Source organism: Neovison vison, chromosome 2 (genome assembly GCF_020171115.1).
Source record: "Neovison vison isolate M4711 chromosome 2, ASM_NN_V1, whole genome shotgun sequence".
NCBI classification, from domain to species: Eukaryota; Metazoa; Chordata; class Mammalia; order Carnivora; family Mustelidae; genus Neogale; species Neogale vison.
In genome coordinates, this window is record NC_058092.1 from 72,029,339 (window position 1) to 72,053,969 (window position 24,631).

Consider the following 24,631-nt stretch of genomic DNA (forward strand, 5'->3'; position numbering starts at 1 on the left):
GGAGAGTGACAGCAGAGAGAGGGAACAGGGAGAGATTGAGAGATGCCGTAGCTCGGTCCGGAGTGTGAGCAGTGACAAACCTAAGTGTACCTTTTCAGGATCTGTCATAACTTGGATGGGTTGGGAAAGGTGAAGGAAGAGCGAGACTCCAGTTTGGGGGCATAGGGTGAGATGAAGACTAGGGAAGTGTTGTGGGTATTTGTCACTGTCAGGCTGCTGGCTTCTGAAGCCCCTTCTTAAATTCATAGAATTAACCTTGGTGTAAAATCCAGGGAAAGGGTGCGAGCGAATTGTTCCCCGTCACCTGGAAGCTGGGGCACCGTCGGATGCTTCTGTCAAGGACTCTGAATCAGGAATGATGCAGCAGAGCAGGGGGTTTCATGACTAACTCCAATAGTGTGCATGAGCTGTGTTTGGTGGCAGTATGCTAATCAGGCAGAGCCTTGGTTGCTGTCATTCTGATCACCAAGCCTCTCCTAATTCTGCTTATTTTCCAAGTCTATTTCTCCAGCTTTCCCATTAAAAAGAAAAAAAAAATTGAGGTATGACTTACATGAAAAGCAAGAATCTTAAGTATGGAACTTTGTATGTAAACACCTGTGTAATTTCCACCTCGATCAAGATATAAACCATTTTCAGCACCCTGTAACAGTCTTCTCTCTGAAACATTGTTTGTTGTTGTTGTTTAATGAATTCCATTTCTGCGTGAATTAGCCAGTCGGTTTTTGACTAAGTCAGAAAGCAACCAAGAACTCTGATTTCTGGCACTTCCATGTTTATCAGACATGAGACTTACTGAATTAAAAATGAGCCTTGGGCTGGGAAGAGCAAAAGAGCATTCCTCTTCATACGAAAGTCCTCAAGTCTGTAAGATTCAAATAAAAATTTGTTATTATTAAACATATTTCAATTTGATCACTTTCCAAGTACCTAAAAGTTGGTATCTTTAAATTATAAAATCCTAAACCTTAAAATTCTTCTGTCTGGAAACATTAATTCTTTTTAGGAACCATACCACTACCCACAACCTGTTTCTTTGGGGTTCCTAACATAAAGCCACACAATCTGTAGTTTTCCAGAGAGTTAGATTACGAACTGGGCTTTAATATGTATATACGTATTTACTCTTCCTGCTTTCTTAGTCTTGCAGTAACTATTGGCATCATTACCAGGTATAGAAGCATTAGTACTTACAGTTAACAGTACATTATAAGGTATTTTGATAAATACTACATTAATAAAAAACTTCATTGTGTAAGACTAATGAATCATAGACCTGTATCCCTGAAACAAATAATACATTATATATTAATTTTTAAAAATAGCAACTTCCACTACAAGCTGCTCTTCTAAAAAATGTAATGGTCATCTCAATCTCATTTGATGATAACTCCATCCTTCAGTTGCTCAGGCCTTGCCCCTTTCTCTCAGGGTCCATTGGCAGATTCTTTCAGCTTCTACGTTCAAAACACATCCAGAATACAACCAATTCTCACCACCTCTCTTGCTTCTTCCCTGGTCCAAACCATCATCTTTCTTGCTTGAATTACTGTAAAACTTGATGCAAGAAGGTAACACAGAAATGCCTTCACAGTTCTAAAGGGAAGTGAGTTGGAACCTAGAACTGCAAGTCCAATCAAAATGAAGTATAGGTTAAAAACAAAGGCCTTGTCTGATATGCAAGGACTCAAAACTTTCTCTCAAGCACCTTTCTTGTGGGGGGTGGGGTACAAGGGGTGACAAGAGGTGTGTGTGTATTGGAGGGAACTACTTATATACTTCAGCAAACAAACAAACAAAATCCCTAAATTTTAGAAAAGTGAGATAGGAAAACATATATCCCAGGATGACAGCTGAAAACCACATTGTCCACACTTGATAAAGCTGATTAAAAAGCTTAGGATGATATCAGGGTTTTACTGAAGAAGATATTTTTCACCTCTCAAAGAAAAATAAAGGCAAGAATGTACTTCACGAATCCCAGGATGAGCACTAAAAGCACTTTAAACAAATCTGGTAATTCAAGAGCATGATAAAAAGAAAAATAAAAATCAGCAAAAGCCATGACCCAGTTATGAAGCAAATAGCACACAGCATGATTTGGAGAAGTTGATGGCTATAAGATAAAATAATCCATTTGACCTTTAGCTTGGAATATTCTGCTTAAATCAGCATAGACTTCAGCACATAAGATTGGATATGTAAGAGAAAAAACCATCTGGCTAACCTGTAAACGCTTTTGCATAACCCATAACCCATAATGGCTATTGATTTGTAGTTTTTAGAATCAACGTATTAAGGAAAAGCCTAAGTCAAATACAGTTCCCCCAAATAACATAATCTATTAATGTTAATTATATCAACTAATCGTGTAACTTAGAGAAATCAAGAGGTCCAGGGCAGTAATGGGCTGAAGGAAAGTATAGCTATGGTCATTTCCACAATGGTGGTGAGCCAAGAGAAACTGTTTAAAACAGATGGATCGAGAAGCAAAGATTATTAAAGTTATAAAGGAAACTAAAAGAACTAAAAATATCAAATGGGGAGGAGGAATGGAGATGGCTTGTCATTCATACTGGAAAATCAACAGATACTACTCAAATGACAAATCAAGAAACAGCAGCAGCAAACCTAGACCCAGTGATGAAGGCAGTGCCTACTTGAGGAAGTATAGGCAGCTGTACCGCTGAGGAGCAGTGCTGGTGTGAATGGCAGGGAGGCTCACTTTTAATCTCTATCCGTCGGAATTGCTTGAAACTTTATTTAGGTACATGCACTAAAATTAAAATTGTTGGGGGTGCCTGGGTGGCTCAGTGGGCTAAAGCCTCTGCCTTCGGCTCAAGGGACGATCCCAGGGTCCTGGGATCGAGCCCCGCATTGGGCTCTCTGCTGGGTGGGGAGCCTGCTTCCTGCTCTCTCTCTGCCTACTTGGGATTTCCGTCTGTCAAATAAATAAATAAAATCTTTAAAAATAAATAAATAAATAAATTTCTAGTTAAAAATAAAATTAAATTAAATTGTTTTTGATCTTAAAAGATGTCAGGATTGGTAGACTAGAAGGGAATGACAGCTGATAGTCTAATAGTGCAGAAAAAGCAGGTATAAAAACTCAAAAAGTTTTGAAGTTAAAGGTCATTAAAGTAAAGGCATACTGAGGGTTGCTGGAGGGGATGGGGTGGCTGAGTCATGAACATTCACTGGGGAGGGTATGTGCTATGGTGAGTGCTGTGAATTGTGTAAGACTGATGAATCACAGTCCTCTACCCCTGAAACAAATTATATATATGTTAATTTTTGAAAGAGTTGAAATAAAAGAAAATGAAGTAAAGGCATAGGCTTACTGAGCACTACTAAATACAGCACAGTCTAATAAGAGATTTATAGTCAGGACTCATGATTTAGACAACATAAATGTTTAGTATTTTCTATTTAAGATGGCAGAGATTAAACTATTCCCATCCAAAATTATATAACAAGATACATCTGGCCTTTAAAGCATTTCAGATTTTGGAAAATTCAATTCTGGACCAAAAAATAGTGTTACATGTATTTAATGGGTAACATTCAATTGTCCAATACTCTAACACATTTGTTTAAAAAGAATGACATCAAAATAAGTAATCCTTAAAATCATTATGATAATTAATAGCATGACACCAAAGTTATAATACTTTAATAAAACTTTTACATTTCTGGAACAACTTATTCAATTCATTCAATATACATGATATAGCAAACAAAAACATTTAAAGCACATTTCTTTTGACTGTTTATTCAATATATATACTTGTCACATTGTTTTTGGTATTCTTCTGAACTATTATACAAAGCTTTAAAAAATGAAATTTTCATATAAAAATAGTTATTTATCTGGCTTTTTAACAGTTGAGTTTTCAAATTAAATAACAAGGTGTTCTGTTTATCAATGTATCTTACATAGAAATAGTTAAATACTTTAATATTTAGAAAAACATCAAGAAGTCAGTTTTCTAAAGGCTACTACGTCTTTACTTGGTGATCCAGATTTTATTTATAATTTTAAAATTACATGTTCTGTGGGTATAAAAGTTTAAAAAAATACACTCCAATTTAATTAAAAAGACTTCTAAATTTACATTTTCAAACACTGCTGTGATTGCTATAGTGACTATCTTGTAATATACTTAGCCAAAATAAGTTAATTTTTCAAAATCAGTAACATAGATGCTGGCAAGATTTCTTTTGAAACAAATAAGGGTAATTATAAAGTCAATGTTATCGATATACTACTACAAATAAATATGCTTAAAGTATAATTACTTTGTTTTAAAAAGCAGGACATAAAAATGCATAGAATAGGTGAAGATTTTTAATGCAAATCACTAGTGCAGAAAACTGGGTTCTTAATTCCTTAAGATAGAGGATTTCAGTTTAAAAGATGACTTCTCACTAGGGATATTGTGACTTTCTGCAAATCAAAAAAAGAAAGTCTCTTATAGAAATTTAGCTGCTTCTAGTGTTTTGGTTCAAGTGTTTCTATGGAACTCCTTTAACTTAAATGTTCTCTCCCTGAAAAAGACATTTTAAGCTAACAATTTTGGCCTCATGACAAACATACTTTAAAGATACATGTGATTCTGCAGCCAATCCCTCCCCCATTCTAATATCTATCCACATATGCACTTATAAATAGACACATTTCCAGGATTATAAAAATATTTAATTTTCATAAGCTTAAATAATTACTGAATGTTAATACAGAATACATTAATATTTGTATAATTTTACTTTTATTTATAAAAAGGTTTTTTATAGCAGCATTTGCATTGCAAATGAAATATGATCAGATGATGCTGCAGTGTACATGGACCCACACTGCAAACCCGACGGAGCAGCTGCCACGTTCCTCTAAAAGAAACATCTGTTTCAGCTATAAAGGAGCAGTTCCTATAACTTACAAAAGCCGTGAGGGGCTAATAACTTATCTGAACCTTATAAGTGCATTTAAAAGTTATCTCCATAGAATTGGCCATATTTGTTAAAGATAGTCATAAGGCCAAGTTATCTCTGCCCCCAGAAAAATTTTCTAATGAGATAAGTAAAAATTATATTAATGAATAGAGTTTTTAATTGAATCACATGAACTAACTAAAAATTAATGGCATTTTCAAGAGTAAAAAAATAAAACCATCACAGTGAGAGGTATAAGATAGTGAGAAAGACTGATAAGAAATTTAAAATATTACAAAAAAGCAAATTAAAACTCTCAATCTCAAACACTCATATTAAGCTTGTTTTTGTTGAGTTCACGCTCCAGATTTCCAATCAAAGTATCAATACTTTCTTGTAGGTCTTTAAGATTGACTTTTTGATCCACGGTAGACTCAATTGTCTGCATTGTCAAGTATGTCTGAAATGTGTACTCTTTGGACATGGGTACTGGCTGTTCAATCATTATATCTTGTCCATACATTTTGTTACAGTTTTCTCCATCTCCTCTATCTTCCGAAGGGACATTATCATAATCTACATCATTTAAATTTTCTTTTGCATTTAAAAAGTAGTTTTCTCCACAGCTGCTCCAGTCTCCTGCGTAACGATTGCTAACTGGACTGTCTAATCTGGTTTGCCTTGGTCTAAGTATTCTTGATGACTCAGTACCACTCAAATTTAACAGGCAAGGTCGTTCTTTCCTCCTCCTCAAATAATTTAGAGAAGACTTCTGCTCTGGAAACAAATTGTCGGTCGATTCTTTGACAGTTAAACGTTGCACTAGAAACAAACAACAAATTTGCTTAGTCACAGCCATCCAACTGGCCTTAAAAAAACAGAGCAAAGATAAGCCGTTTAATAATCAACTACAAACATGCATTAAAAAAACATGCACACTATTAAAAAATAGCATTCCATAATTACTTTTTTCTATCACCAGAAATAATCAAGATTAGGGACAGAAGCTAGGAGAATGTTCAATGGTGCTAATTCATGCCTTATCATAACATCCCCAAACAAATTTCTGATGTTGATTAACTTTTGGTGCAAGTTAATTATTATCTAGCTATAATTCAAACAGTAGCTAAGCTGGTAGCTTCTTCTAAATTAAAAGCTACAGTAAAAAGCAGGCAAGGCATGTTGGTGTACAAAAAAAAAAACAAAAAAAAACAGAAGTTCCTTCTGCAAACATCTAAATGAGGCAAAGACATCTAAAGTGCTCACTCTAACCTTTGTGCTTTTTTGCAATTCTATTAGCAGCAGTGTCAAAATTTACTAAGCAGCCCAAATTTCACTTTGATAAAATGCACAAATACTAGACTTGACCACTAGTTACCTGAGTTTGATTACACAGCATTAACTACTAATAGTCTTCATTTATTGCCTGAAAACAGTACAGATATTTATTTTCCCATTCTGGTTAGGTATTTAACAATCTCGAATAACATTCTTCATATTAAAATTCATTTCTTCTAAGAGTATACATTGTGCTGGCCGTACAGATTACTATAGATAAACATCATGAAAAACCCAGGCTTTACTGTTTACCCTTTTTGTGAATATTGGAGAAAACATTTGTCTAAGGTTCTTCTGTATATAAAAGGACTTACATGCTGAGGCATAGCTTTTAAAAACTGCCCATAATGCCTTTCTCTTTTTGCTTATTTTCCATTAATAAATGCCTCTCCATTTATACTTTCTTTCACTAAGATACATATTATCAGTGTGAATATATTATCAGTAGTAACACACCCACTTTTCACACTCCAACATATAAAGAATGCTTGTTTCCTACTGTAGAAAACAAGATAATAAAAAAGTAATATAAACATGTATATAGTGTTAGTTTTCCAGACTTACAGGGACCTTAATAACATTTTTCAGATCATATCTTTTTACTTAGATTTTATTAAAATACTTGATAACTATCTATAGGTATGTTTTTAACATGTCCATCTGTCTATAGTTCTATGATGGCCAGTATATATAATTATGAATAGCTAACAAAACTCTTGATCAAAAATTTTCTGGAAAATAAAGGTCTGATATTTACTTTAAATTGATCTTTAATAATAATATTAATATATAACGCCCCATGCCATTAATTGATGCAATTACAGAAGGAATATCTGAATTTTTTCTACTGTTTATTCAAATTTCTTTTTCTCCTCTAGCTGCTAATCTTCTTCCCTTCTCCCTCATTTTCTGTGCTATTCCTGTTCTTAGTGCTTAAGTGTCAAGACTATTGTTTTCATTACTTTGCTAACCTTGAAGTCACCTGGTTTGTGAGCCAACCAAAGTAAAAAAAAAATTTTCTAAGTAAGCTCTATGCCTTGGCAACATGGAACTTGAACTCATAACTCTCAAGATCAAGAGTCTCGTGTTTTACCAACTGAGCCAGCCAGGAGCCCCAAAGTAAAACATTTTTGATTGTTGGTTGAGCTTATCTTGTTGTGCCCCCATCTCTAACATTTACCTGCAAAACCCAGATTTATTTTGTTGCCAGTTACTTAAAGTTGTTTAAATAAACCCTTATTCAAACATGAATTTTTGTATATTTTCTTGGAAAACATTTAGAAAACCAATTATAATATTTTATATCTTTTAGACAAAAAATTCAGTTTCTGAAAAATCAACTTCACTGACTTTTTAAACTATAATGGTGGAATGATTTCCTATTAAAAATGCAGAGAAAATGTCTAATTTTAACCCCAAAGGGTAGTTCTGGTTTCTTAGCATTATGACTGCCCATCTTCAACAGAATAAAATTTAAAATGCAATCTATAAAGTTGCTGAAAATGTTTCAAAATGTAATGATAAGTACTAAGAAACTTAATTTTCTTATCTTGTTCTACTGACAGATTTGTATTTTTAATCACTTTATTAGTCTTTTATCTATAGCATAACTGCCTTATTTAACAGAATATATTAAGTGCCTAGATAATGCCAAACACCACTGTCTTAGAGCTTGGGTTCTAAGGGTAAGCAAAATATAATCCCTGACCTCATAAAGCTTACTCTAGTGAGAAAAATGAAAGAAAAAGGAATAGGAAAAAAAGTTATAGCTTTTCCCCAAAAAACCTGCCCCAAATTTACTCATCATAGAAAATGTGATACAGCAAACAGCTCTGGGAGTTATACTCTCTCTAAAGCTATTTCCCCATCTGTAAAGAGAAAGTAAATTTTAATATTCTTCTTAAAACAGCAAAACCATTTTTAAAAAGCAACAATTCTGTAAAAATCCAATGCATAAAAAAGATGAAAAGAAGACTATTTTGATCAAAAGGGAAGTGTGTTTACATTTTGTTCCCTCACCTGCTGCCAATCTGGCTCCAAAGCTGCTTCCAAAGAACCTTAGGGCTTGGCAGAAGACGATCTGAAATGCCACTGGCGGGATGATTTTTACCTTCTAGTGCCAATATACTAGAATTCTAACCAATCACTTTGCAGATAAGATTTTTCCAATGGAAAGCTTAAAGCAAATTTTATTATTGCCCCAAATTAAAAAACAAAAAATAACACAAAAAGTTAAAATAACGAAGCCACGCGGGTGGGGGGAGGGTGGAACCAACTTTTTGTCACCTCCAGAGGAGGAGGGGAAATTCCAAAATACAAAAATAAATAAGATATGCATCTAGCAAGGCAGGTCAAACCCTTCTACTTGGTGCATTGAGATGGGCATTCACCAAGTTCATACACTATGGCCCTTTCTCTGTATCACTACCAACTTACTCAGGCTCAGTAACAGTACTACTTCTACTTGATGTCTGCCTTTCTTTCAATCCAAAAGCAAATGATTTCGAGGGCCACATTAACTGGTATTTATTCTCATCTTTCTGCCCTTTATTTGAGGTACTATAACTAAAGAAAAATACAGGTTATAGAAAAGGGGGCAGGTTTGTTTTTTTTTTTAATTGAAGTACAGCTGACATACGTTTATATCACTTTCAGGTGTAAACACAGGGAGTCAACAATTCTACAGATGACACAACGCTCCCCATAACAGGCGTAGTCACCATCTGTCACCAACGTTATTACAATGACATTGACTATGTTCCCTGTGCCGCCCTTTTCATCTCCTGGACTTGATTTGATTTGGTAACTGGAATTCAGTGTTTCTTAGCCTTCTCCACCCATTTCACTCCTCCCTCCACCCACTGCCTCTCTGGGAACCAGCAGTTTGTTCTCTGTACTCAGTGTATTTCAGGTTTTGGGGGGATTTTTTTGGTTTGGTTGTTGACTTGTTTTGTTTTATAGATTCCATATGTAAGTAAGCTTATATGGTATTTGTCTTTGTCTGACTTCTTTCACTTAACATGATACCCTCTTGGTCCATCCATGTAGTTCTGAATGGCAAGATCTCCTTTTTTTAAATAGCTGAGTAATAATCCATAGTGTATATGTGGGTGTGGTGTGTGTACCACATCTTCTTTACCCTTTTGTCTACTAATGGGCATTTAGGCTGCTTCCATATCTAGGCTACCGTAAAGCTGCCATGAACACAGGAGTGCATACATATTTTCAAATTCATGTGTTCATTTTCTTTGGGTAAATACCCTACAGTAGAATTACTGCATTGTATGCTACTTCTAATTCTTTGAGGATCCTCCATACTGTTTTCCATAGTGGCGCACCATTTACATTCCCAACAACACTGCACAAGGGTTCTCTTATTCCCACATCCTCACCAACACTTGTTACTTCTTGTCTTTTTGACATTATTCATTCTGACAGGTATGAAGTGATATATCACTATGGTTTTGATTTGTATCTCCCTGATGATCAGTGATGTTGAGCATCTTTGCATGTGTCTGTTGGGCATCTGGATGTCTTCTCAGGAAAAATGTCTATTCAGGTCCTCCGGGGCAGTTATTTTTAAATAACACTAAACTCTGATACAGAATTAATGATAAAGAAATCAGGTACTTATAGTAAACTCCAGGTAAGCAAGTTTTCATTTGTCAGTGATGAAGATGGCTCCTTTCCCAATTCCTGATGCTTATTAGAATTAAAGCAGTTGTAGGAAAAACTATAGGAAACACATATTTAAAACTTTAACCTGGGAGCTCCCTTCTGTTGGGTACCAAATGCAGAAATCAAACGAATTATCCAGAACCTCTTGATTCAGGATTTTTAAATATTAATGATATATACTAATTTGGTTAAAATTAGAAGAGTTTTTTAAGTCTGTGTTTGAAAGAAAGCAAAAATTTTAACTTTATAAATTTACAAGTTGACCTTTTTATTCACTTTCTATAATTAATTAGATTTTTTTAAAAAGAATAAATCAAGCATTTCTTTGTACTTTGGTCTATCCTCATATGTACCATTAAAAGAGTAACAAAGCTAACTTGATACAAAACACTTTGCACAATGCCTAGATGCTTTGTCTATAGAATCTTCATAACAACCCGAAGATAGGAACTATTTATAGAGAAGCCTACTGAGGCTTAGGGGAATTCAATATGTGCCTGGGCCACAATCTGGATCCAAATCCAAGACTGGCTCCCGGGCTCAAGCACTCTTACCACTGTGTGTTACACAAGTTCCTAGGTACTTTCATGTTTGGTATTATGCAGGGTGGGGAAGTGGGGGGTCACTACAGGGTAAGAAAATTTTGGAACTTAAATACAGCATCCTGTATAAAACATCTCATTAAATACATATCCCTTTCAGCTCTGAAACTACATAACAGAGATATTAGGAAAATAACTGTCAGCTTTTTGTCATTGACTGGAACAAGGGATGGATAAGAAAGGTGGAAAGATCAAAGATGACTGTCAACTTAAGCCTGGAAAATTTGAAGAACAACCATGGATACAGTAAAGTTGTCAGAAAGAAGAACTGAATGAAGGAGAAAAATGATTTCTCCTTCATATCAGCTGAACTAAAAATGAGAAGGGTAAAGAAATTAATATTTACAGAGTACCTATTATGTGACAAGAGCTGTGCTGAGCACCTTACAAACATAACTTTTTATTTAATTCCCCTATAAATTCTATAAACATATTATTAAATGTTTATAATAATTATAAATATGATATTGAGGATCTAAGATGTTAAAGAGCTTGTCTAAGATCAGAATGCTAACAAGCAACACAACCGGGATACAAATCCAGATCTGACCAAAATGTGTACATTGATCTATATGTCTATCAGCGAAAGCAAAAATCTAAATGGAGAAATTTAAAGATATCAATTCTTAACTATCTGAAAAAGCAAAATCTAGAAAAGATTTTCTTGAATCATATGGGCATATTTAAAGATTAGTTAATTCAAATATCCTATCATTGAAAGAGAAAAATACTTCCATAGAATCATTTACCTGGCCACAGCTGAAGTAAGTAATGAAGAACTTCAATATGTTTTTTAAAATCCAAAGCACTTGCAAGTTCTTCTGAGTCAGTAAAGACTCTGTTGTTATGGGTAGAAGTCTCTTGCCTTTGACTTAATAGTACAGGTCCAAAGCACACGGCCAAATTCTGGCAAGTCATCTTGTTCACTTCATGATAAGAAGCCACTAATTTCAAATGATCCAGTAACATCTTTAAGGTTGCCTAAATTAAATTAAATTAAATTACATTTCACTTAATAGAGTTATACACAGGGGCAAATTTAAGGACACAAATTACAGCAGAAAATATAGGTAGGCATCTTTTTAAAAGGTTGTTTCAAAGATTTGCTTCTAAGTTGGATATTTGGAACTCTGAAACATATTTTCTTATGAAAACATTACATAGGACCCTTAGGTTCCAATGACATAACCTGATCCATTAAATGGCTAAAATACATACTCTTTATAAAAGTCTCATGAATGCATTCCAAATTTCAACAGGAGTGCCTGCGAAAATATACATCAACAGTTTCCTCTCTTTCCTCCTCTAAAATGACCACAGCTTGGGCTGGATGGAAGAGGAATTAGGTAAGAATGTTCATCTTAAGCACAAATAAATCCTGTAGTTGTGAGTAGGGGACTAGCATCCTTGAATCTGGGAAGCCAAACATTTCAAACACGACTCGGTTTATCATGATTCGGATTAGGAAAAAGGCTAATGCACATAACCAATAAATACTTTAAGTAGGCAAACCATGAATAGCATAGCTAGAAATAACAGAAAATTTAGTTGAAAAAGAATACTTTTTAATACTTGAGGGAACTAGTAAGGGGAGTTTGCTCAAGAAGTGGAAGATTATTTAGGTTTAAGCAATTATGGAAAGAAATGATGTTTTTGAAGTGCTGGAATAAGATCAATCATTTAACAAATAAAATGAGTATATAATTTCTTCATAATTATATTAAAGAAATGAATGACAAATAAAACTGTAGTTATAAAAATTAGAATGAAAAAGAAAAAATCAAAATGACATATTTCTAGAGCCAAAAGTGACAGCTGGATTCAGTGATCAGAAGGTCATCAGTAACCTTGGCAAAACCAAATCTAGAGAGATAGGGTCGGAAGACAGATTAGAATGTGTTGAGTAGTCAAGTGTGGTGAGGAAGTAAGGACAGCCGAAATAAACATTCTTTCAATGTTAGGCTGTGAAAGAAAGGAATGACAAGAGAATGAAAGCCAGAGGAGACTATAATTGGTATTTTGAAATAAAAACAAATATATGAAATCATAAAAACACTGTAAATAATAAGTACCTGTTCCTCTTCTCCATTCACTATACATTTCCTAACACAAATGGGACTCTACATTCATTGACATATTAAGGCTAGTTTCAGCATATTGTGCTGTGAGCAATACACACACACACACAAACATAACCACCTCTGGTTAAACATCTTAGGTTTAATCTCAATAGCAAACCAAAAAATACAACCTAAAATTTAAAAAATACTTTTTGTCTACTAAGATGAGCCAAAAAATATAATTGTTGTGTCCCTCTTGAAAAGTAATATGAAAATGTATTAAGAGCCTATATGTGTTCACATCATTTAAATCAATAACTTCACTGAGATTCTATTCTAAATACATAACTCTAACTGAAAAGAAATCTCTGCATACAAATACATACAAATAGGTTCAAAACCTAAATATTATACAAAAGAGAATAGTGACAACTTACGTCAAGTTCACTCAATGAAATGTTATGCAGCCTTTTTCGAAAGGACAGTAATTGCATGAGTTTTGAGGCCTGACAGGCCTAAATTCAGATGACAGACTACAACACTCATAAAAGCAATATAACTTGGACAAGTGTTTGAATACCTAGATAACTCATTTCTTCACTTATAAGAAAAATGACACAATTTTATCTTATATAAAAGAAGGACTATCTCTATCCCTTCACCACACCCTTCTGCTGCTGTCCACATCTTTGTAGCTATTCCACTCTCTCCACCCAAAGAAGCAGTAATTGCTGGGGCGCCTGGGTGGCTCAGTGGGTTAAAGCCTCTGCCTTTGACTCAGGTCATGATCCCAGGGTCCTGGGATCGAGCCCCACATAGGGCTCTCTGCTCCACGGGGAGACTTCTTCCTCCTCTCTCTCTCTGCTTGCCTCTCTGCCTACTTGTGATCTCTGTCTGTCAAATAAATAAATAAAATCTTTAAAAACAAATAAAAAAGAAGCAGTAAGTGTTAATCTAACTGAGTGAGCACAAGATGTTCAGAAGACTACAATAAACTGGTGAATGAAGTTTTGGGGCTTAACATTTCTATATGCTCAGGTGCCTGGGTGGGGTTAAGCATCTGCCTTCGGCTCAGGTCATGATCCCAGGGTCCCGAGATCAAGCCCCAAACTGGGCTCCCTGCTCAGCGAGAAGTCTGTTTCTGCTCTCTCTCCTTCTGCCCACCACCCCCTACCCCCTGCCACTTGTGCTCTTTCCCTCTTTCTTTCTCTCAAATAAATAAAAAAAAATTTTTTTAAGAGTTTATTTTTTTATTTGACAGAGACAGACACAGTGAGAGAGGGAACACAAGCAGGGGGAGTGAGTGGGAGAGGGAGAAGCAGTCTTCCTGTTGAGCAGGGACCCCGATGCGGGACTGGATCCCAGGATACTGGGATCATGACCTGAGCCCAAGGCAGACACTTAATGACTGAGCCACCCAGGTACCCCTCAAATAAATAAAATATTTTTCTAAAAATTTCTATATATTCACTCTTGCCCTTTCTACCCTCACATGATAAAAAATACAGGTAAAGTCAGCCTCATCCGGACAAGCCCAGCCATATCACTCTTAGTTTCCCTTTTGTTCTAAGGAACAACAGCTAAAATTAGGCTAAGACTGGTTCTGTAGACCCAGCTATCCTAACATCTGCTCTGCAGGCATGCCTGAAGATATGGATCTCAAGATTCAGATTGTGAGGAGGCGGCAAATGGGAAGAGACAAGAAGGAAAGAAACGGTGATGATGAGGGTTGCTTAAGTCTTGAGGCTAAGCCACGTACACTACAACAGTTACCACATTGTTTAAATACTAAACGGAAATAAACTAATATGTTAATTAGGGTTGCCTTTGGATAATGATAATTGCCATTTTCCATTCTTTTCTATATCTTCCCAATTTTTCTTTAATAAACATATACTATTTTAATAAGGTAATCATAGTTTTTAAAAATGTGTAGGAAGTACCTGTGCCTAAACTAAAATTATATATAGAAAAGATAAAATTGTTACCTAGATTTATTCCATTTAAGAAGCAGGTTTTTGACTTAATGTTGCTTAAGGAGCCTTTAGTAAAAGGCAGAGCTTAAACTCATAGTGCCACAAATATAAAATAACTGAAAAATTATTTGTAGCTCTGGAGCTAAGTATCTATTCATTAGCTGGCTTTTAGGGAAAAAAGGCATACCGCATATGTTTACCTTCTCAACATCAGGAAGACAATCAAGCAGGTCAACAGTGTGCTTAGAGTCACTTGGGTCATTCTCACATCCGCTTGATGACATTTTCAAAGGATTTTTTGCCATTGTGTCTAATACAGCCTCATAAAGCTGCTTTGTTATCAGAGGAGAAGGAAGTTCTCTTAGATAGTCCTTAAGAACACCTTTAGAAAACAAAGAGAGACAGCAATTGGTCTTCAGAACAAAATTTTTAAAAACTGTGAATTTTTTAAAAAGTATTGTTATAGCTAATCTTTAATATTCTGAAAATAATAAACACAGCAACAAAAACCTATTAAACAAAACACTAGCATTCTGTCATCTTATAAACTGCTCAGTGATTGACTTGTTTTGAAAGCATGCTAAAAATGCACACACATCATTTCCAATGATCATATATATTAAGTCTGTTATTCATAAAGTAAGCAATTTGTGGTTGATATACTCTATTGATTCTGGCCCTCTATAAATACACGTGAAACAAAAGTTGAGAAAACAAGGCATACTAATATTAATTGTAAATTATTCCAACTACATGAATTTTGAGTTTCTAGACTTTTGAGAGTTAAGGAACACAATGGCCCATGTATAGCATAATGACTATAATTAATAATACTGTATTATGTATTTGAAAGTTGCTAAGACAGTAGACCTTGTTTTGTTTGTTTACTGATAAGTAAGAGTATTCTTCCTTACATTGCTTTGTAGATTTGGGGTGTTGTATCCAAAGAGACAACTGGATCAAAAGATCCATTGGAATAAACTGGAATCCCATCCTCCAGCTATGCTGTAAGATTTTAAAAAGTGGCATTTTATAGCCACATCACAGTATTCCAAAGTGTGAATATTCCAGAACTTTATCTAGTCAGTCACTGCAGATGGAATACTTGGGTTGTTTCTAATCTTTCGTTATTCCCAAACATGCTACAATGAATAGTCTTGCACATCGCTACTTGTATTATGCACATATGTCTATAGGATAATCTCCCAAAACAGGATCACTAAATCCAACATGTATTTGTGATTTTGAGGGGAAAACAGGGGTAAGGATGTCTCCTACGTTTGAGCTTGAGCATCTAGTTGGAGAGCAGTGCTATACTTTAAATGGCAGGGGAAGGGAATGGGAAGGAGTTTCATTTTTGAGTATATTCAGCGTAAAGTCTCTAGGGAACATTCAACGTTTCTGGAAAGAAACATCTAAGGCTCACAAAGAGATGGCTGGAGACCCTGAGAATGATCAACTTAAAGAGGATAACAGAGCTTGGGAATAGATGAGATGACCAGGGAGGCACAGATGATGTGAGAAGGCCCTGAAGAACAACAGCTTTTAAGGGGTGATCAGGAAGAGGATTTTCCAAAGGCGTCTAAAGAAGTACGGGTAGTGAGAAGAGGAAGGGAGGGGCTCAGGGGGGATTGGCAAGTATGCTGCCAAGGAAGTCAAGAAAAGAATGTTTCAAGAAAGGGTCTATGATATCAACTGATGGCCAACAATAGGCAGGTTGGATAAGAACCATGTTAAGTACTATGGAGAACAGTGTTAAGCAAACCTGGTTGCACAATGAAATAACCTGAAGAACTTAAAAAATATATATATATTCCAGAATCCCATGCCAGCTGTACTAAATCATAATCTCCAGCGGTCTGAGCTATGTCCTTGTATTTTTAACAAATTCCTGTTGTGATTCTAAGGTGGCAGTTTTTGTAACTAGGTATAAGAAACATGAGATAATTCAAGACAAGGATCAAAAAATGTTCACCAGACAAAGAAGTCAGCAACTTTGGTAAGACAGCTTCAGGGGAATAAAGGACACAGAAGTCAGGTTGCATTTGGTTCAGAAGTAAATGGATGTTAAAGAAATAGAGACAGAGAAAGCAAGATAGGCAATCTGCTCAAATCTGGCTTTGAGAGAAGGTGATAACCATGGATGGGTGAGAAGGAAGGAGAGAAGCAGGATAAAGTAGGGATTTTTTTTTTTTTTATGAAAGAGACATGACCATTTAAATGCTAATATAAAGAAGATATTAAAATGGTTTTTAAGGTCCAAGAGAGAAGAGTAAGTTGAGCAAAATTTTAAAAGAGGAAAGAAGAGATTCCTAAGAACACATGAAGGAATTAAAATTAGTCCAAAATGTGATGAAGATCATTTCTATACTGTTACAGAAAAGGCAGTGGAGAAGTACAAAGTATGTATGCCAAAGAAGGCATGCTGGCAGGTGGGGTCACAGCAAGTACAGAAGGTTCCTCTCTGATGGCTTCTATTTCCTCCAGGAGGTAAGGAGGCAAGGTCATCTGCTAAGAGTGACACGGGTGAAGTGAGATTTGAGGAGTGAGAAAATATTAAACAGACACTCCGGACAATGAGAGAAGAGGAATGGGAAAGACAAGAACACATATTACTAGCACACACCGCTGAAAGCCCAGTTGATTTTGAAGTCCATGGATTTATACTGGTATCAAGATATACCCCTGTGTGATTTTTTTTTTTTCTAGTAGAAAGCAGCAACTCAGATACAGGCTAGAAAAATAGACCAGCTATTCCAGCCAACATGGAGCAATGTGGACCAGATTTAACTTCTTGCCTGAAACACCCAATAAGATAACTAGAAAGCAAAACAAAACTATGTTCAACACATTGGACATCAGGCGAAGAAGGATATGATCCCCAAGGGATGGGAAACTAATGAAATACGCCCATAACTACTTCAGCTTACTGCCTGGAAAGCCCTTCCAGGTCACAGTGAGGAGGTGCAAACGCAGGTAGTTAGTAGGTCTAGCTAAGTGGAGGAGAGGAAGCTAGAAGTCTAAGGAGATCAAAGCAGCTAGAGCTTGAAGAACAAAGTATTAGAGAGTAGAGAGCTGTCCAGAAAAAAACTCTGGAGTATTTCCAAATCCCCCTGAGTTTCCATCTGAGTATTGATCAGCAAGTGCTGGTGAGGAAACTAACCAAAGCCAGAGAAAGAACTGCCCAAAATGATTAGAGGGAACAATTTCAGAAGCTTACACTGGCAGGCAACAGCTCCTGACCTGAGCAACCACCGTGAAAAACTTCATAACTCCTGAGATTTGGCCACAGTACTGTACTAGGCTGAACTGTCTCCCACAAAGAAAATATATTTAAGTCTTCATCCCCAGTACCTCAGAATGTGGACTTGTTGGGATCTTTACAGAGATAATCAAATTAAAAAGAGGTCATTAGTGTGTGTCCTAATATAATATGACTGGTGTTCTTATAAAAGGGGAATTTGGACACAGGGATAGCTATGCATAGATGGAAGACGACGTGAAGAAGCCCTAGAGAACACCTTGTGAAGGCAGAGGATTGGAGTGAGGTCTTGATAAACTTAAGGAAGGCCAAAGATTGCCAGCAAATCACCAAAAGCTATGATGAAGCAAGGAAGAATTCCTCTACAGGTTTCAGAGGGAGCAAGACAGAAGTATTAAAAGGATTAAAACAAACAAACAAACAAAAAACAGAACACCTAGCACCCAAGAAAATAAAATCTACAATATCTGGCATCTAACAAAAAATTACAATGTATATAAAGAAGCAGGCAAATATGACCTATAATGAGGAGAAAAATCAATTGTGAACCAATTCGGGAATGACATAGATGATAGGACATTGAAACAGTTATTATATGGTATTTCATATATTCAAGAAGCTAGAAGACAGACTGAACATGCTAAGTAAAGACACAGAAGATATGAAGAAAAGATCATACTTGTAATACTGAAAATTAAAAAATCAGAGATTAAAAATACAATAGATGAAATTAATATTAGCAGAGAGGATTAATGACTTGAAGACACAGCAATAGAAATAATCTAAAATTAAATAAAGATTTTAAAAAAAGATTAGACAAAATGAACAGAATATAGGTGAGCTGTGAAACAAACACAAGTGACCTAATGCATGTGTAAGTGAAACCTTTAAAGGAAAGAGGGAGTAGAAGATGGGTGAGTCAAAACCACAATCATAGTCGAAGATTTCAACATGCCTCTCTTAACAAGAAGAAAGAAAACACATAAAAACATCGAGGATTGGAACATTATTAATCAACTTGACTGCATTGATGATTATAATATATTACATTCCAAAACACCAGAACACACATTCTTAAGGGTTCAAATGAAAATATTCACCACAGAAGAGCGTGTCCTTGACATTAAAGTCAGTTTAAACAAATACAAAAAGATGGGGTGCCTGGGTGGCTCAGTTAGTTAACCGTCTGCCTTCAGCTTAGGTCATGATCCCAGAGTCCTGGGATCAATCCCCACATCAGGTTCCCTGCTCAGCAGGGAGTCTGCTTATCCCTCTCTGTCTGCCCCTCCCTGAATTCATGCTCTCTCTTTCTCCCCCTCTCCCTCAAATAAAATCTTAAAAAAAAAAAAAAAAAAGATTCAGGTCACATGAAGTATGTGCTATGATTATAATGGAATTAAATGAGAAATTAATAATTTTAAATATCTGGAAAATTTCATAAATATTTTGACACAGACTTAGATACTTCTAAATAACCCATGATTCAAAGAAGAAAAAGGAAAACCAGAAAGTGTTTGAACTAAGTAAAAATGAAAACATAACACTTCAAAATTTGTGGGAGGTTAAAGCAGAGTTTAGAGGGAAATCTATAGCACTAAGTGTCTACATTAGAAAAGGAGGAAGGTCCCAAATCAATGGGTTCAATTTCTATCTTAAGAAAATGGCAGGGGGTGGGGGAGGAGTACTCAAAGTGAGTAGAAGAAAGGATCACAGTCGAAAGACCAGTGATACCCTGATATCAAAACCAGACAAAGACATCACAAGAAAACTACAGACCAATAACTTTCAGGAACACAGACACAAAATTCCTCAACAAAATGCTAGTACACTAAATCCAGCAATATATTAAAAAAAGAAGAAGAAGAAGAAGAAACATCATGACTAAGTGGGATTAATCTCAGGTATGCAAGGGTTGGCTTAACATCTGAAAACTAATTAATGTAATATACTACATTAATAAAATAAAGGACATAAACCACATGATCATTTCAATAGACTCATAAAAGTCATTGAACAAAATCCAACACACTTTCATGATAAAAACACTGAACAAACTCAGAATAGAAGGGAACTTCCTCAACTTGCTAAAAGGGACCTATGAAAAATTCAGTTAACATAATAACTAAAATCATCAAAAACTGAAAGCTTTTCTCCTAAAATCAAGAACAAAAATGGGGTGCCTGGGTGGCTCAATGGGTTAATCCTCTGCCTTTGGCTCAGGTTATGATCTCAGAGTTCTAGAATCAAGCCCCACATCAGGCTCTCTGCTCTGCGGGGAGCCTGCTTCCCCCTCTCTCTCTGCCTGACTCTCTGCCTACTTGTGATCTTTCTCTGTCAAATAAATAAATAAAATCTTAAAAAAAAAAAAAAGAACAAGATAAGGATATTCACTCTTGTCACTGCTGTACAACATATACTGGACATTCTAGCTAGGGCAACTAGGCAAGAAAAAGAAATAAGAAGGACCCATCTTGGAAAGAGAAAAGTAAAAGTATCTCTATTTGCAGATGACATAGTTTTATATATAGAAAATCCTAAGGAATCCACTAAAAAACTAACAGAACTAATAAATGAGTTTACAAAGTACAAGATAATATGCAAAAATCAACTATTTTTTACAATTCAATGGTAAGAGAATCGACTTTTAATAGATTCTGGATGGGTCATTTCATTTGCATGTTAAAATCACTTAGGACAAAGGCAGAACTTCAGTTGGAAATATAACCATTGGTGAGATGTCAAAGTGTTCACTGAGTATATGGGAATGCCCAAGAGTTCTGTAGATTATGGTAAATAGGAAAGATGCAGGTGGTGGTGCCATGAGCCTCAAGAGAGCTTTATTCCTCAGGAAAGCATAAGTTTCTACTCAACACTGAAAAGACAACAATCTGGAAACAGTTGGTAAACTACTGACCAAACTTCTTCCTTGACATACATAAAGAAATATGATATATATAAAGAGCTTGGCATATCACAACAAAGAATACATGTCAGATGTACAGTGATGATAATAATAAAAAAATTCATATACCATAGACATGAGTCTTGTTTGTTCCCATTTTTTAAGTTATATCACAGGATTTTTTTTTTTTTTTTACTACCATCATTAGTTTCACAGTCTAAACCTATCTACAATGAATAGCAACACTTGGTATAAAGAGGAAAATTGAGTTACAATTAGGGAAAATGCAGTTTCTTGTAGTTGCCAAATAAAGACACTACTAACCCTCTAGGGCATGATTTAAAAAAAAAAAAAATTCCATACGTGTTCCTTAACAAAGCAAGACTTGTTAGTTCTAACAAAATTCAAGATGCCCTTGTAGTTTGGGACTCGCCCTATAAAGCAATTAAATTAAATTAAAACCTAAAAGATCTCCAGAAAAGATAACTTTATAGCTTAGTAAAACACATATTTCAAATATCATTATCCTTTATATAATACACTAAACAACCATTAATATAAGTGGAATTTTAAGTTAATCCCAGTTCAAGATTACTTACTTCACACATAATTTGATGGTAAATAAGGGAGAATTATTACTAATGAATACTAGCACTTAGAGAATGCTCAATGCATATTATGTTCAATGAAGTAAAAGTTATAGCTCTTTTTCTATATGTAGACAAAGAGTTCACTGGAAAAATAATGAACAGATTTCACAAAATGATACATATTAGAGATATTATACTACATTGTGACAGATACTATGTAACTACTCATCAATCTAGACATTAGCTTTATGACCTTATCTCAAAAACTTAGTAACAGACTGGAGTATCTTAAGCTATAATGCCTTTTTAACATATTTCAAACACTCTGGAGACATAAAAACTTTCAGATAATAAGTTTGTGGTAACAATCTTTATTACCACAGGAACTACTAAAGGGAAACTTGGGAAATTTTTACATGGAGAAATTTATTTAGTGCAAAACAGTAAATTTTTTATTATGTACTTGAAGAAAATGCAGGCAGGTAAATAAAGAACTAGTTCTAGCTATATCTCTTAAGCTGCTCTGTAATAGTTAGATACTATGAAAGCATATGCTTCTCACCTTCATTCAGGCACAAAGACCAACTATATAGGAAAATTCTAATCTCCATGATAGAATGATAGGTATCATCATACTTAAAAAAAAAAAAAAGCATTCTAATAACGAAAACTACTTCTACCTCTCAAAGACTAATTTGTAGTATCTTTTTTTTCATTGATTCTCACGTAGCAAAATCACTTTGTTCTTTTTTTTTTTTTAAGATTTTATTTATTTATTTGACAGACAGATATAAGTAGGCAGAGAGGCAGGCAGAGAGAGAGAGGGGGAAGCAGGCTCCCTGGACGTGGGGCTTGATCCCAGGACCCTGAGATCATGACCCGAGCTGAAGGCAGAGGCTTTAACCCACTGAGCCACCCAGGCACCCCAAAATCACTCTAACTAGAACTCTGTCCCCAGATCTTCTAATAGTTAACTCTGTATCATACAGATCTTAGCTCAAAAGGCACTTCTTAGATTAACTTTATTCTCTGTTCCCCTAGCCACTGGAGTTACCAAAGCTGACTACTACCTCCAGTCAGGATCATTCCCAATGTCCTGCTTATCACTCGTAAGTTACTAGATCTCACTGTTCATTGGATTGATTACTGATTCTCTCTTCCCCCACTAGAAAGCATACATAAGGACTGAGATACTGTTCATCCTGTTCACTTGTCCCTGGTGCCTAGAAGAATGCCTGGCGTATAGTAAATGTTCAATAAATATTTAGTAAATAAACCAATTAATTTCTAGATAGGGAAAGATAAGTGATTAAATGGACTCTGGTTAATCTCATGCATAGACTTCTCTTCTTTTTTGGGCTTTTTTTTTTTTTAAGATTTTATTTATTTATTTGACACAGAGAGAGAGACAGAGAGAAAAGGAACACAAGCAGGGGGAGTGGGAGAGGGAGAGCAGGATTCCAGCTGAGCAGGAAGCCCAATGTGGGGCTCCATCCCACTGGGATCATGACCTGAGCCAAAGGTAGAGGCTTAACAACTGAGCCATCCAGGTGCCTCTCGTTTGGGTTTCTTACTTTGATTTCCATAGCCACCATCACACCAGTACCCCCAGGAATGTACAGTGTTAAGTTTAAAACTCTGGTTCTGATTTGGAGAAAAATACCAAAACAAATAGTCTTTCAGTATTTATTTACTCTTTAGCACTGCAAAACAAATAAACAAATTTTTTAAGTTTTATTTTTTATTAAATACACAGGAATAATAATTTTAAAAGTCACTATAGAACTACTCATATTCACCTCAAAGAGTTAGTAGATCACTGTCTCCATACCTTTCTTTTAGCCCTCCCAGCTGCCTCTACGTGTTTAATGTGTAAGCGCTATTATAAAACCTAGTACAGGGAAACTCAACCAACTAAGTTGGAAGGAAGAGAGAGAGGTAGGGAGGGAGGGAGCGAAGGGAAAGACAGAAAGAGAGAAAAGTGAAAATGATCATGTTCTAACTCTGCTGTTTCCAAATGACCCTCATCGTCAGGTCTGGGTTCCAGTCTGAGACAGCATTCCAGGTATCTCTCACCACTTACCTGCCTGATGCTTTTCTCTTTAAAGCAAGTACTGCAAATCATGTAGCTCGCCATCTCCCAGGTTTTTGCTAATAGATTGCTCTCCTCCAACTCCCGCTGGCTAAGTCCAGTTCACCCTTTAAGTTAGCTGAGGAGTCACCTTTCCCACCGAGTTTTCCCTAATTTTCCCACAATTTATTAAGTGCTCCTCTCCATATATTATAATCAGCTATCTCTGACTCTGTCTTCCCCCTTAGACTAGTATTCTTGAGGACAGGGATTATCTTTTACACATTGTTGTATTTCAAATGCCTTAGCAAAGTGTCTGGTGTATAGTAACATACAACATATGATGGTTAGATGAATGGATACCATTTTTCTACAAGCAATGGCAGGACTATGAAGATTAGTATCTAATTAAATTCATTCTCCAAGTGAGACACTGTCCCCTGAGAAAGTACCCTTATCCTCTATCAGCACCTACTATAACAAAAAATTAACTCACCAGAACAAGAATACTGAAAATACAAGTACAGGACCATGAGAATCTTTCTCAGGTGAAACTTCTATAGATAATAAAGACACCTTAGAGTAGATGGATTTGAACATAGACTCACTGACATTTCCTGAAGTTAATGCTATAAATTAATTTCTAAGTCCATTACTCTGACCCACCCTACCTCACTTACTCTTTCTGAACTTCCTACTTACTTTGGTCACACTCCACAGATGTTACTGTCTCAGTATATTTCGATTGTTACATCTATGATCATTCAGTGTTTTGCATTCCTTTAAATGTCTATATTCAATCCAGGTAAAAAATAAAAAAAAAATAGAAATAATTTGAAAGTTAATGTGCCAGAGATCAGAGAACATATAATACATATGGTATGGGAAAATGTATTATTTAATATGCACAAATGAAGAAAATTACTAATGTTTGAAAGATAATTTGGGGTTTACTTCTGACCAAGTTTTCTTTTAAGGGAAAATAAAAGAATGAATAATTTAAAAATAATTAAAATCAGAAAAAGTCATGGTCGAATAAATGTTTAAGTACTGAACTTAGATATCGATCATGTAATACTGAAATATGAAGACAGTTTACCTAAGGCAGGTAAATTTTCCTCTGCAGGAGGCATGTTCTTTTCTAATAATCACTAAATGATAAATATTTTTACTTTTCTAACAGCTTCTATTGTTCCTATGATAAATAAGCTCCATAAAGGGCT

The 24,631-nt window shown here is 35.4% G+C and overlaps 1 protein-coding gene across 1 annotated transcript in view; it reads right to left on the minus strand.

Annotated features, from left to right (window-relative positions):
* Positions 1-4,752: 4,752 nt before the first annotated feature.
* Positions 4,753-24,631, minus strand: part of SYDE2 (synapse defective Rho GTPase homolog 2) — a 47,332-nt gene continuing 27,453 nt past the window's right edge. Inside the window, exons 5-7 of the mRNA XM_044238604.1 lie at positions 14,784-14,965; positions 11,297-11,528; positions 4,753-5,751 (exon numbers count right to left, since the gene is read on the minus strand). Of these exons, the coding sequence (XP_044094539.1) occupies positions 5,252-5,751; positions 11,297-11,528; positions 14,784-14,965 (914 nt within the window). The 3' untranslated portion in view covers positions 4,753-5,251. The remainder of the gene's footprint in view (positions 5,752-11,296; positions 11,529-14,783; positions 14,966-24,631) is intronic.